This window comes from Hemiscyllium ocellatum, chromosome 14 (genome assembly GCF_020745735.1).
Source record: "Hemiscyllium ocellatum isolate sHemOce1 chromosome 14, sHemOce1.pat.X.cur, whole genome shotgun sequence".
Classification (NCBI taxonomy): Eukaryota; Metazoa; Chordata; class Chondrichthyes; order Orectolobiformes; family Hemiscylliidae; genus Hemiscyllium; species Hemiscyllium ocellatum.
Window position 1 is genome coordinate 18,574,875 of NC_083414.1, and position 13,202 is coordinate 18,588,076.

At 40.0% G+C, this 13,202-nt stretch overlaps 1 protein-coding gene across 11 annotated transcripts in view; it reads right to left on the reverse strand.

Moving 5' to 3' along the window:
* Positions 1-1,514: 1,514 nt before the first annotated feature.
* Positions 1,515-13,202, reverse strand: part of setd5 (SET domain containing 5) — a 159,949-nt gene continuing 148,261 nt past the window's right edge. For all 11 annotated transcript variants that reach the window (XM_060835435.1, XM_060835434.1, XM_060835433.1 and 8 more), the window contains 2 exons: positions 10,976-11,085; positions 1,515-3,320 (listed from right to left, as the gene is read on the reverse strand). In XM_060835435.1, the coding sequence (XP_060691418.1) occupies positions 2,676-3,320; positions 10,976-11,085 (755 nt within the window). In that variant the 3' untranslated portion in view covers positions 1,515-2,675. The remainder of the gene's footprint in view (positions 3,321-10,975; positions 11,086-13,202) is intronic.

The window sequence follows — 13,202 nt, forward strand, 5'->3', positions numbered from 1 at the left end:
CAATTAAGAAATATTTTAAGAGACAGTCAAAACAGAGATACATAAATTGATATCACTCCATAAACACATAAAATGGCTAAAAGTGTTCACTATTGAACCACGTGGCCCCTGCAACAGTAATGACTATCATGTCAGGTCGTGTGGGATGACGTTTGAGTCCCACGAGGTGTGTAGTTGGTGGGTGTGAGGTAAGTATGGGAACAATTGAATAGTTAGGGGTTATACTATGTATTTAATAATCTAACTTTCATGAATAACTATAATTAATTTCAGCAAAACATTCCAAATTGTCTCATTTAAATTGAGAATTTCAGAAGGTTCCAGCAATAGGGTATTTTTGCACAATCTTCAATTTCCTGGGCAATTTTTTTGCAGTCTGCTATGATTGGGAATCTACTGGGTTCCCATGAACAATTCCCATCGACACTGGAATAACAGCAGTTTGACTATAAGGAAATGCAGGCCAATGTTTCATATACCATCGAAACAGAGATTTCTCAAGAGTGATAGCTAGGGACAGTTATAACTTTTAAAGGATATTTGGGCATCACATCAATAGGGAAAGTTTTGAGGGATATGGGCCAAAACGCAGGCAAGTGGGGGCTGTTTCTATGCTGCATGACTCTATGCAGTGCAAAGGCACGTAATTTCAAATTTGCCCGTGTGATTCAATCCAAAGCATGGGGTGACAGCAACATTTTATCTTAAAGGGATATGTATGGAAAATGTTTCACCATATTAAGATTTAATGAATTCATTCCAAAATGAAATTGTTAACATTAAATAGAGATTCACAAGGTTTTTAAAAAAAACTATCAGCATATCCAATAAGTTTATGGTTCTTTCAATAAAGGAAACTTATGTACCCTTTAATTCCCTAACCAAAAAAATTCAAATATAAGCCTAGAAAGATTTATGATGTGCAGATTGTTTTAGCATTTATCAGACAACTAACCATGTACATCTTGAATGATTTTCATACAAACATCACTGTGACAAAGATATAAAATATTCAATATAAAGAGACCATCAAGTTGCAAAGCTGGCTGGACATGAAGAACAATAGTAAGTACTATGACTGGAAAATACTTCTCCCTCTGTTAAGCTCAAATGTCACGTTTAACTTGTGAAAATACAGTTAGATTCTGTCTAATCTATAAAACAGACCCCAGCCAAGGCCTCACTGACCTTACGTTTTAAAATTAAATATGGCAATCTATGGACAAGTACTTGGTATTTTTTTTAAAAGTTCTCCTTTTTAAGCTGACTGAAGATATACTTTTGGATAAGCAGCTGATGTACATCATGCATTATGCGTGCAGTCTATATTTCAAGTGTGGAGAATGCAACAGACCTAATAATCCAAGAAAAGGTTAAAATGACACAAGAGTGCAATAAAGTGATAGGTATATAATTTACATGAACAGGACGACATGTACAGCTTCTGTTCTCAGGGAATAAAGTACCATCTGCAGATATAAATACATAAAACTATAGAGAGAGAATTGTGCAGAAATGAACTGTTTTATTTTTGTACACTCCACAGGAGGGGTTGACTGTACATGTTTAGAAAGCAAGGCTCCCGTTTTATTTTTCATTTTTTAAAATTTCTCCTTGATTGTAAATGATGTGCAACTCAGTCAACAGCTACATTCAGGAACAAACTCGCCTCATGCACATCGCACATCGAAAAAAAAGACTGCACACGGAGATGCCCAATGAGAGATCGAAAGCTGTTGTTGAACGAAAAGAAAATAAAGAGAATAAAAGGTGCAGAGAAATTATACACAAAAAAAATCAATGTACATAATGCAAAGTCAGGCAACTAAATCCTCTGAGGATAACAAGTAGTTGTGGTATATACAGAGTGTTCTGAATAAAAGAACAGTATTAAACTCTCATTATACAATATGCAGCAATACCTGCATCACTTGTTTAAACTTGTATTTGTCACATGTTACATCTTTCAAAATTGAGACCACTCCCGCTCTTCAGTTGAACACACACCTGAATTTAAGATTTCAAATTAAAAAAACTTGTGATTGTAACAGTCACTGAAATACAACAATTTTTCCACTCCGCGCCTCAACACCAGGGAACTCACAGCATCAGGTGTAAAATAAAAATTCTGCAGCACCGTGGATTAAATTCCGCTGTCTGGGTAAGGTAATAGCTAGCCTAGAATGGTTATATATAAAATTAGATAAATAAAATCTTCTACTCCAGGATATTACAGTATGCATGTGAGAAGCTGGCACATGGAATGGTTGTCTACAGAAACTCTCCCCATCCTATCACCCCTTCCCTTGTGCCTTAATTTCAGATGCTACAAATGCTTTCTTTTTTTTTAATTAAAAAAAGTTTTACTGCACATGACTAGTTTATTTAAAATAAACTGGAGGAAAAAAAGCCTAAACAATATTTATCTGAATTATAAGCTTAAAATGTACCTTACCAATAGGTACACAATTCTTAACTCTTACTTTTGTTTTTGTACAGTATGAAGGGGGTTCTAGTAAATGCTGGTTTAGGCCCAACAATCTCCAGAACATGAGGTCCATACTTTACAGTTGTTTATGCCACAAAAGGTACATATGCTGGTGGCCTATACAGATACACATAGATGAGTTATGCATCCAGGTAAACATCGCCAACATGATCGTGGCTGCAATAGTTTAGTAGGTGCTCGACTGTGTTCTTACATTTGCACCTTGGACCGGTGGAGGTTGGTACTGGGTTATTCCAGTATTTCGGTAGTGCTGAGAACTTGACACTGTGGTAATCTTTGCACCAGAGTGAAGTGGTTGCCCCGAATTTGCTGAGCTTAAGGTCCATGAACCAGATTGTGACAACCTTGCAGTCTGTGAAATAGTAGAGTTTATGGTGCTCAGGGTTGAAGTAAGAGTGGAGTCAGTTGTTATAGTTTTTGTGGTGCTTTGTAGTGGGGTAGCAGCTGTAGAAGAAGTACTTCCAGAATTAGTCTTTTGCTGAGTGCTATTCAATGTCTGCAAAACACTCCCAGAATGCTGCTGACCACTGTAGTACCCAGAATTCCCTACATACTGGACCACAGAGGTATCAACAGATGCTGAATGAACAGGGCTTGAGTAGAGAGCTGAGAGAGGAGTTGTCATGAGATTGGAATCGAGTTGAATCTGGGATCCACTCTGTCCTGACGTGTGGGATGAAGATCTATAGATGAGTCCTTGCGTGTGAGCCATGGAAACACTTGAGGAGCTATGCGTTCTGTAGGGGGACACATTTTGCTGTGGATGTACATGGGGTTCAGAAGGGTGTCCTTCAGACTGTGCCTGTAGGAGCTGATCAAAATTCATTCATTGTATAATATGTAATTTCAAAACGAAACAACATTAAATTCCATGTGTAACTGAAAAACTTACATTCACAAAGTGCATTCACTTGAATTGTCACATTAACTGACCCTACCTTTTGCTTAGATTTATCCTACATTATCTATTTATAGATCACATTCGAACAGCTATCTTAAACATTAAACCAAAAAAACAATAAAATGAGATGCATCATTACATTGGATGCCACCTCAGCAACTTGTAGAAGCATCACAATTAATTTCATGATGACACCCTTAGCAGCCAATCAAGACAGTGTGTCAGAACTGTCCCTTCTTTCTCACATTGCTTAGCCAACTCAGCTGACAATAATGAAAGTCATTGCTCTGAGAAAAGCGAGAACATGAAACATTTTTTCAAATATACATTACCATGTACACTAACCAGATGCTTCCTTTCACCGGCTGAGGGAGTGGGGTGCCCTGTTGGTAAGGAATGATATTCAGTCCCTTGCGCAGGGGGACCTAGAATCAGGGGATGTAGAGTCAGTGTGGATAGAACTGAGAAATTCTATGGGTAGAAAGACACTAATGGGAGTTATCTACAAGGCCCCCAAACAGTAGCCTGGATGTAGTGTGTAAGTTGAATAAGGAGCTGAAATTGGCCTGTCGCAAAGCTATTACTACAGCTGTTATGGGGGATTTCAACATGCAGGTAGACTGGGAGATTCAGGATGGTACTGGAACCCAAGAAAGGGAGTTTGCGGAGTGCCTCTGAGATGGATTCTTAAAACAGCTTGTGCTGGAGCCCATCAGGGAGAAAGCAATTCTGGATCTGGTGTTGTGCAATGAAGCGGATTTGATCAGGGATCTCGAAGCAAAGGTGCCATTAGGAGGTAGTGACCACAATACAATAAGCTTTAACCTGCAGTTTGAAAGGGAGAGGGTAGAATCGGAAGTGACAATATTCCAGTTGAATAAGGGGAACTATGGAGCTATGAGGGAGGAGCTGAAAATGTGTTGCTGGAAAAGCGCAGCAGGTCAGGCAGCATCCAAGTAACAGGAGAATCGACGTTTTGGGTATAAGCCCTTCTTCAGGAATGCAGTCCTCACTTTCTCCTCCAGCTACGAGGGAGGAGCTGGCCAAAGTTCAATGGTTCAATACCCTAGCAGGGATGGCAGTGGAATAACAATGGCAGGTATTTCTGGGTATAATGCAGAAGATGCAGGATCAGTTCATTCCAAAAAGGAAAAAAGATCCTAAGGAGAGGCAGGGGTGGCCTTGGCTGACGAGGGAAGTTAAGGACCATATAAAGACAAAAGGGAAAAAGTATAATATAGCAAAGTTGAGTGGGAAATTGGAGGACTGGGAACCTTTAAAGAACAACAGAGGATAACTAAAAAGGAAATACGCAAAGAAAAAATAAGGTACGAAGGTAAACTGGCCAAAAATATAAAGGAGGATAGTAAAGGCTTTTTTAGGTATATGAAAAGAAAAAAAATGGTTAAGATTAAAATTGGGCCCTTGAAGACAGAAATGGGTGAATTTATTAAGGGAACAAAGAAATGGCAGAAAGAGTTGAATTGGTACTTTAGATCTGTCTTCACAGGGGAAGACATGAGCAATCTCCCAGATGTAATTGTGGCTGAAGGACCTGAGCTGAAGGGAATTTATATTAGGCAAGAAATGGTGTTGGAGAGACTGTTAGGTCTGAAGGCTGATAAGTCCCTGGGACCTGATGGTCTGCATCCCAAGGTACTGAAGGAGGTGGCTCTAGCAATCATGGATGCATTGGCGATCATTTTCCAATGTTCTATAGGTTCAGGATCAGTTCCTGCGGATTGGAGGGTGGCTAATATTGTCCCATTTTTTAAGAAAGGAGGGTGAGAGAAAACAGAGAATTATTGACCAGTTAGTCTGACTTCAGTGGTGGGAAAAATGCTGGAGTCAATTATAAAGGACGAAATTATGACACATCTGGATAGCAGTAACAGAATAGGTCAGAGTCAGCATGGATTTATGAAGGGGAAATCAGGCTTGACTAATCTTCTGGAATTTTTTGAGGATGTAACTCTGAAGATGGACAAGGGAGATCCAGTGGATGTAGTATACCTGGACTTTCAGAAAGTCTTTGATAAAGTCCCACATAGGAGGTTAGTGAGCAAACTCAGGGCACATAGTATTAGGGGCAAAATACTGACAAGGACTGAAAATTGGTTGGCTGACAGGAAACAAAAAGTAGTGATAAACAACTCCCTTTCGGAATGGCAGGTGGTAACCAGTGGTGTGCTGGGACTGCAGCTTTTTACAATGTACATTAGTGATATAGATGAAGGTATTAAAAGTAATATTAGCAAATTTGCTGATGACACGAAAGCTGGGTGGCAGACTGAAATGTGAGGAGGATGTTAGAGAATACAGAGTGACCTGGACAGGCTAGCTGAGTGGACGGATGCATGGCAGATGCAATTTAATGTGGAAAAATGCGTGGTTATCCACTTTGGTGGCAAGAACAGGAAGGCAGATTACTACCTAAATGGAGTCAAGTCAGGTAAAGGGGCAGTGTTCTTGTACATCAGTCAATGCAGGTACAGCAGGCAGTGAAGAAAGCTAATAGCATGCTGGCCTTCATAACAAGAGAAATTGAGTACAGAAGCAAAGAGGTCCTTCTGCCGCTGTACAGGGCCCTGGTAAGACAGCACCTGGAATATTGTGCGCAGTTTTGGTCTCCAAATTTGAAAAAAGACATTCTGGCTAGATTAGATTAGATTACCTACAGTGTGGAAACAGGCCCTTCGGCCCAACAAGTCCACACCGACCCGCTGAAGTGCAACACACCCATACCCCTACACTTACCCCTTCACCTAACACTATGGGCAATTTAGCATGGCCAATTCACCTAACCTGCACATCTTTGTGATTGTGGGAGGAAACCGGAGCACTCGGAGGAAACCCACGCAGACACGGGAAGAATGTGCAAACTCCACACAGTCAGTCGCCTGAGGCGGGAATTGAACCTGGGTCTCTGGCGCTGTGAGGCATCAGTGCTAACCACTGTGCCACCTTGCTGCCCACGAGGGAGTGCTATTGAGGGAGTGCAGCATAAATTCACGAGATCAATTCCCGGAATGGCGGGACTATCTTACGCTGAAAGATTGGAGCGACTGGGCTTGTATACCCTTGAGTTTAGAAGGCTGAGAGAGGATCTGATTGAGACATATAAGATTATTAAAGGATTGGACACTCTGGAGGCAGGAAGCATGTTTCCGTTGATGAGTGAGTCCCGAACCAGAGGACACAGTTTAAAAATAAGGGGTAGGCCACTTAGAACAGAATTAAGGAGAAACTTCTTCACCAAGAGAGTGGTGGGTGTATGGAATGCTCTGCCCCAGAAGGCTATGGAGGCGAAGTCTGTGGATACTTTCAAGAAAGAGTTGGATAGAGCTCTTAAGGATAGTGGAATCAAGAGTTATGGGGATAAGGCAGGAACAGGATACTGGTTGAGGATGATCAGCCATGATCATAACGAATGGCCTACTCCTGCGTCTATTGTCTAATTTTTCAATTCAAAATACTTGCTGCAGTAGAACAAGGTGGGTTATTAGAACAATAGATAATCAGAACAGTACACAGGTTGCTCATGCTAGCAAGAATCCAAAGGCTGGAACCATTGGGCACAGAGAGAACAAATGGAGTAACGACTGAATGCAAATCACTGATCTGTGCCTCAAGAATGTCGCGAGCACAGAGAGGTGACAATGGTAACATAGAAAGTTGGCACAGATGGGAATTGATGCACAGGGAGAAAGACTGCTGTTTTTTAATTCCTTTCAGCCTCCAGGTAGTAGTTAAGTGAGCGGGTGGGTGACTGGTGGTGAATTCTAAGGACTCACTCTTCTAAATGGGTAAGGGCTTTAATCAGTATAGAGGGGTGGGGTGCATCAGTTCATAATGCAGTGATGCCAAAAGTGTGGGTTCAATTCCCGCACTGGCTGAGGTTAATACAAGGACTCTCCAGTTCAACCTTTCCCCTCGCCTAAGGTATGGAGACCCTCAGGGTAAACCACAGCAAATAGTTCTAACAAGAGAACAGCTCTATAATCTGGTAAGACAATGGCAACTTTACCTTTTACCAGAGAGATAAGTAACAGATGAGTTCTTAAGTTGTAACTAATATATTGTCATATCTGTCCAATGTTAGTGATTTTGTGTAAAAGACAATCCCCAACATTTTGTGCAAAATCCTCAGTATTTCATATATCAACATCACTGGTGAAAAGGTGCTAAGAACACTATTAGACCAAAAGGACAACACGTTTTCAGGACTGAATGACTTGTATCATCATGTCATAATAATAGTAGTGGCAGATAGCAAATTCAATAATTATAAGCTTTCAAAATAACTGAGATCCTGGAAGGGTCCTAGTGGACTGGAAAACAGAAAATGTGATATCTTTATTCAAAGAAGAGGAAGCAGAAAGCAGAAAATTATAGAATCCATTATTAAGGTGGTCATAGCAGGAAACTTAGAAAATTGTGAGGCAGAATTAAGATGTCTTTGTGAAAGGAAAATTGTATTTTAACTAATCTATTGGAGTTTTATTGACAAAGTAACATTCACAGATGTGGTGGACTTGGACGTCCAAAAGGCATTTAACAAAGATTGCTGCATGATACATGGAATAACATATTAGCATGGCTAAAGGATTGATTAGTTATCAGGTAGCAGAGAGGATGGATAAACTAGTCTTTTTCAATTTGACAAACTATAAATAGTGGATGCAACAGGGATCAGTGCAGATTCCCCAACAATTTACTATGTACAACACTGATCTGGATGGATTAACAATGCATGGCAGCTAAATTTTCTGACGGTAGGGAAGTAAGTTGTTGAGGGAGACCTGCAAAGGGATGTTGACAGATTACGTGAGTGGGGAAAAAAAAGATGGGAGTATGGCATGGGCAAATGTAAACTTCTCCAAAGGTATAGAAAAGCAGCATACCATTTAAAAGGAGAAAGACTGCAGCACTCAGTGGTGCAAGGGAATCTGGTTATGAATCACATGAAGTTAGCACACAAGTACAGCAAGTGATTAAGAAAGAAAATGTAACTCTTGTTTATTGCAAGAGGAATGGAACACAAAGTAGATGTGATCTGCTGCAGCTGTACAGGATTTTGTGAGACCATGTCTGGGGTATCCTGTACAGTTTTGGTCTTCTATTTGTAATAGATATAATTGGCTAGGGACATTTTGGAGAAGGTTCATAAGATAAGTAGGCTTATCTTATGAAGAAGGATTGAGCAAGTTAGGCTTATATTGGAGTTCAGAAAAGTGAGAAAGGATCTTACAGAAACATTCAAGATTGGGGTGGGGGGGTAGTGGAGGACTGTTTATGAATAAGAGGTTTCAAGACAGAGATGAAAAGAATTTTCTTTCTCTCAGGAAGCAATTTGAGAATTTTCTTCCCAGAAGGTAATGGAGGCTAGGCCTTGAAATTTATTCAAGACCGAGATAGACTTTTGATAGACAAACTCAAGTTTATGAGATGCAGATGAAAAAATGAGGCTGAGACTACAACCAGACCAGTCAGCAACATCCTCAATGGTGGAACAGGCTTATTCCTTGCATACTCCTTGCCTCTACTGTTGAACATATTCAAGGCTTGAGAAAGACAGATCTTTAGATTCTCAGAAAATCAAGGGATATGGGGAGTGAATGGGAGTTGAAGTCTAAGATCAGCTATGATTGTACTAATTGGCCGAGTAAGCTTAATGAGACATACAGTCTCCCCTTGTTCTCATCGATTGTGAATGAGACTAAATCATGTAATAACTTACATTCCAATTTGTGGACTCAGGAAAAACTTGAAGAAGGCAAAGTTAGAAAGTTAAACTTTGCTAAAAGATAAGCATGATCTTTAAGGGAGGGTGCTATCTAAAACTGGTACGAAAGAAACATTTGGTCGAGACTTTAAGGCCAACTGAAACACACATTTAATTGAGTAAGCAAACTTCGACTCTTGCAAGAAAGATTTGAAAATGGGAGTTTCAGCAAATGCTACCAAAGTCTTAATTAGCTAAATAACGAGGGTAGTAACTGTAATAAAAAAATCATGATGATCAGCGTGGAGTAAATTACATGGATTATCATAGATCCTCAGGGTTGTACTTTGTGGCAGTAACCATGGCAAAACGTCTGGTGTTTGTACATCAAGTGTAGCTAAAATTCAAAGCTGCTGTCAAAGCTCCTACTCATCCTCAAAGTGACTGAAGCCACTCTCTTCCCCAAAGCAATGAAGTAGATTTCACTGAATTGACAATAATTCGTCCTTTTATACGATTTGAAACAAGCTTTGAAGAACTACATTTTGATGGTAAAAGTGTACCTGGGTTTTTAACGAGTGGACAAAGCTCATAAATGCTGATGAAAGGTGCCACTGCCCTTGAAAAACTAGCTTGCTTACGAATGTCAAATTTCTCAATTAATTTTTTTTTGCCATTGTTCTAAAACTTGATTGAAATTTATTCTTTAACTTTTACTGTAATCCCAGGAGGTGGTGATGTAATGGCACTGTCACCGGACTAGTAATCCAGAGCACCAGGCTAATGATCTGGGAACATGGGTTTAAATACCATTTTAGCTAATGGTGACATTTCAATTCAATTAAAAACAAATCGGAAAGAAGGATCTAGCCTAATGGTAATCACATAGCCATTGCTGGGTGTGGAAAAACTGGTTCACTCCTTAAGGTAAGGAAATCTGCCATTTGTACATGGTCTCTGGGCAATTAGAGATGGGTAACAAATGTTGGCCAAGCTAGTGGCACCAATAACACATGAACAAAAAAAAAGCCCAATAATTTCAGTATCTTTTATTTCCAGGGTCGCTGAGTATAGCCTATCTTATTTGATGCCATCACTGTTGCTGATTTAGTGAGAATGCAAGAATAATGTCAGAAAGAGGGAAATTAATGTTACAAGATTCAATGGGGCATTGTGGGCAGCTTTCTTTGGGTCAGCAATGAATACCATCACCAAGGGCCAAGAAAACCAGGCCTCAGCATGTCTAAGGGAACACATACGCAAGCTTCAGGAAAGTGAGTCTGCTGCAGAGAACATATGCTTGGAGAACAGCTAGCAGACTCTACAGCAATAATTAAGAAACATTTTTGAATCATAGTCTGCCAACTGTATTTAGCAAAGAGTCAAGTACAAAGAGAAATAGTGAGTCATTGCAAGGTCAGCAGAGGGAGATACAAGTTACACATGTGGGAAGCCCCAAACTACTGAAATTGTACAGAAATAAGAAGGCTCCCCTGCATCTGTATAAGGTGATTAACCATTTTATAGTTAGGTTCAGCAGACTGTAATCTTGATCAATACTGGGAAACAGGGAACTTGAGACACACAATATCACAAGAATAGGAAAATCGTAATGATGGAAGTTTAATCAGGACAATAGCAGCATTTTTAGACACCAACCTGAAGATAATCTAAGTATTTGAAGCAGAGGATTGAGGAACATCGGAAAGGAACAGAACAGTGGGATTAACAATGGATCAGCACAGACAAAATAGACTGAAAAGCCTCTTTCTGCTCTGACAACCTCTGTTTCAATGAAACAATTTAAAAGAATTGGCTGAGTATTGAAAGACTTATTTACCTGATGATTATACCTGGAAGGACTGTGACCATATCTCTGGGGACTATGAATTGGAGAAATCTTGGTGCGTGCTGGGCCATGTGTCTCCTGTCCATCACCATTTGTGGAATCTGAAAAGGCAATAATACCAGAAATGTAACATTTACTGTGAAAAGAAAGGGACTACAATTCTGCTGTTTTTTTCAACAGAAAATATGCAGGTTAATATCTAATTTCTACCATAGCTAAATGTATTCCAAAAGGGAAAGCGTGGGTTTATGCACTTTGACAGGAAGAAAAGGCATAGACTATTTTCTAACTGGGGAAAGGTTTTGGAAATCTGAAGCACAAAGGGACTTGGCAGTCCCAGTTCAGGATTCTCTTAAGGTTTACATGCAGGTTCATTTGGAGGTTACGAAGGCAAATTCAATGTTAGCATTAATTTCGAGGTGGCTAGAATGCAAGAGTGGGAATGTACTGCTGAGACTGTACGAGGCTCTGGTCAGCCCACAATTGGACTATTGAGAGCAGTTTTGGGCTCCATATTTAAGGAAGTACAGGCTGGCCTCCAAACCTTTCTCTTTCATGTATCTGTCCAAATGTCTTTTAAACGTTGTAATTGTACCCACATCCACCATTTCCTCAGGAAGTTCATTCCACATGCGAACCGCCCTCTGTGCAAAACATTTGCCTCTTTTTTTTTAAATCACTCTCTTCTCACTTTAAATACGTGCCCTCCTCTTGAAATCTCCCATCCTAGGGAAAGGACAACTACCATTAACTCTATCTATATACCTTTCATTATTTTATAAACTGCTATCAGTTCACCTCTCAACCTCCTATGTTCCAGTCAAGGAAGTCTCAGCCTTTCTTTATAACTCAAACCTTCCATACCTGGCAAATCCTGGTGAATTTCTTTTGATCCCTTTACAGCTTGATAATATCCTTCCTATAATTGGGCAACCAGAACTTGACACAGTACCCCAGAAGAGGTCTCATCAATGTCCTATCTTATAGTCAACTTCTAATCCATGTTGTGAAGGAACCATCAATCCCAAATATTTCTACTTTGCTAACCAACCTGCCACGTAGCTCTGTATCAAATGCTTTCTGAGAGTCCAAATGTACAACATCTACTACCCTCATTCACTGGCTGTGCTATCTCATCAAATGTAGAGATTTTTACCTCCACACCTATCTCCAAATCTTTTAGATATCAGAAAAATAAAAGATCCCAACACTGACCTCAAATATCATTTACAACTTGTCTCCAATCTGAGAAATGGCCAGTTATATCTATCCTCTGTTTCCTATCTTTTAGCCAACTTCTAATTCATTCTGTGAAGGACCCACCAATGTTGAACCTAGTCATATCACAATCGCTACTTCCAAAATGCGCCCACACTCTAATGTTGAGGCTCAAGGTCAGCACTTGGGAGTTTAGAAGGATGAAGGGGGGTGAATCTCACTGAAATGTACAGAATACTAAGAGACCAGGATAGAGGGGACATGGGAAGGGTATTTCCACAAGTAGTAAAAATTAGGACCTATGGACACAGCCCCTGAATGAAAGGATGACCCATTAGAACTTAGATGAGGAGGAATTTCTTCAATCAGAGATAGAACTCATTGCTATACAAAGCTGCGGAGCCAAATCATCGAGTGCATTTAAGACAAGATATAGATAGGTTCTTGATAAGGGGATCAAAGGTTACAGGGAGAAGGCAGAAGAACAGAGTTGAGAAGTAAATCAACAGTGTTTTAATGGCACAGCAAACTTGATGAGCCAAATTACCTAATTCTGCTCGTGCATTTTATGGTATTCTCAGTCCATGCTTTCTTGTGCAGTTCTTTGGGCACTATGGTAATACTGGTTTCTACTGTCATTATGGATAGGGGCATGAGGGACATCACCTTCAGACTCATACATATGACCATAAGAAATAAGATCCAAAGTAAGCGATTTGGCATTTCAAGCCTGCTCTGCCATTCAATAAGATTATGGCTGATTCCTCACACCCACTTTTCTAGCCTTTTCCCGTCATCTTGGATTTCCCTACCGATCAATAAGTTCTCTAACTCAGTCAAAGTGCACAAGAATCGATCTATCTCAGCCAAATTGCATAACTTCAGCTCATAATATCCCTCACGTTTCAGAAACTAAATATTGGCCTGTAAAACAAAACCTATTAAGAATACCATGCATTGTGGATAAAGGGCAGCCCACTGATATATCGTCCTTGGAATT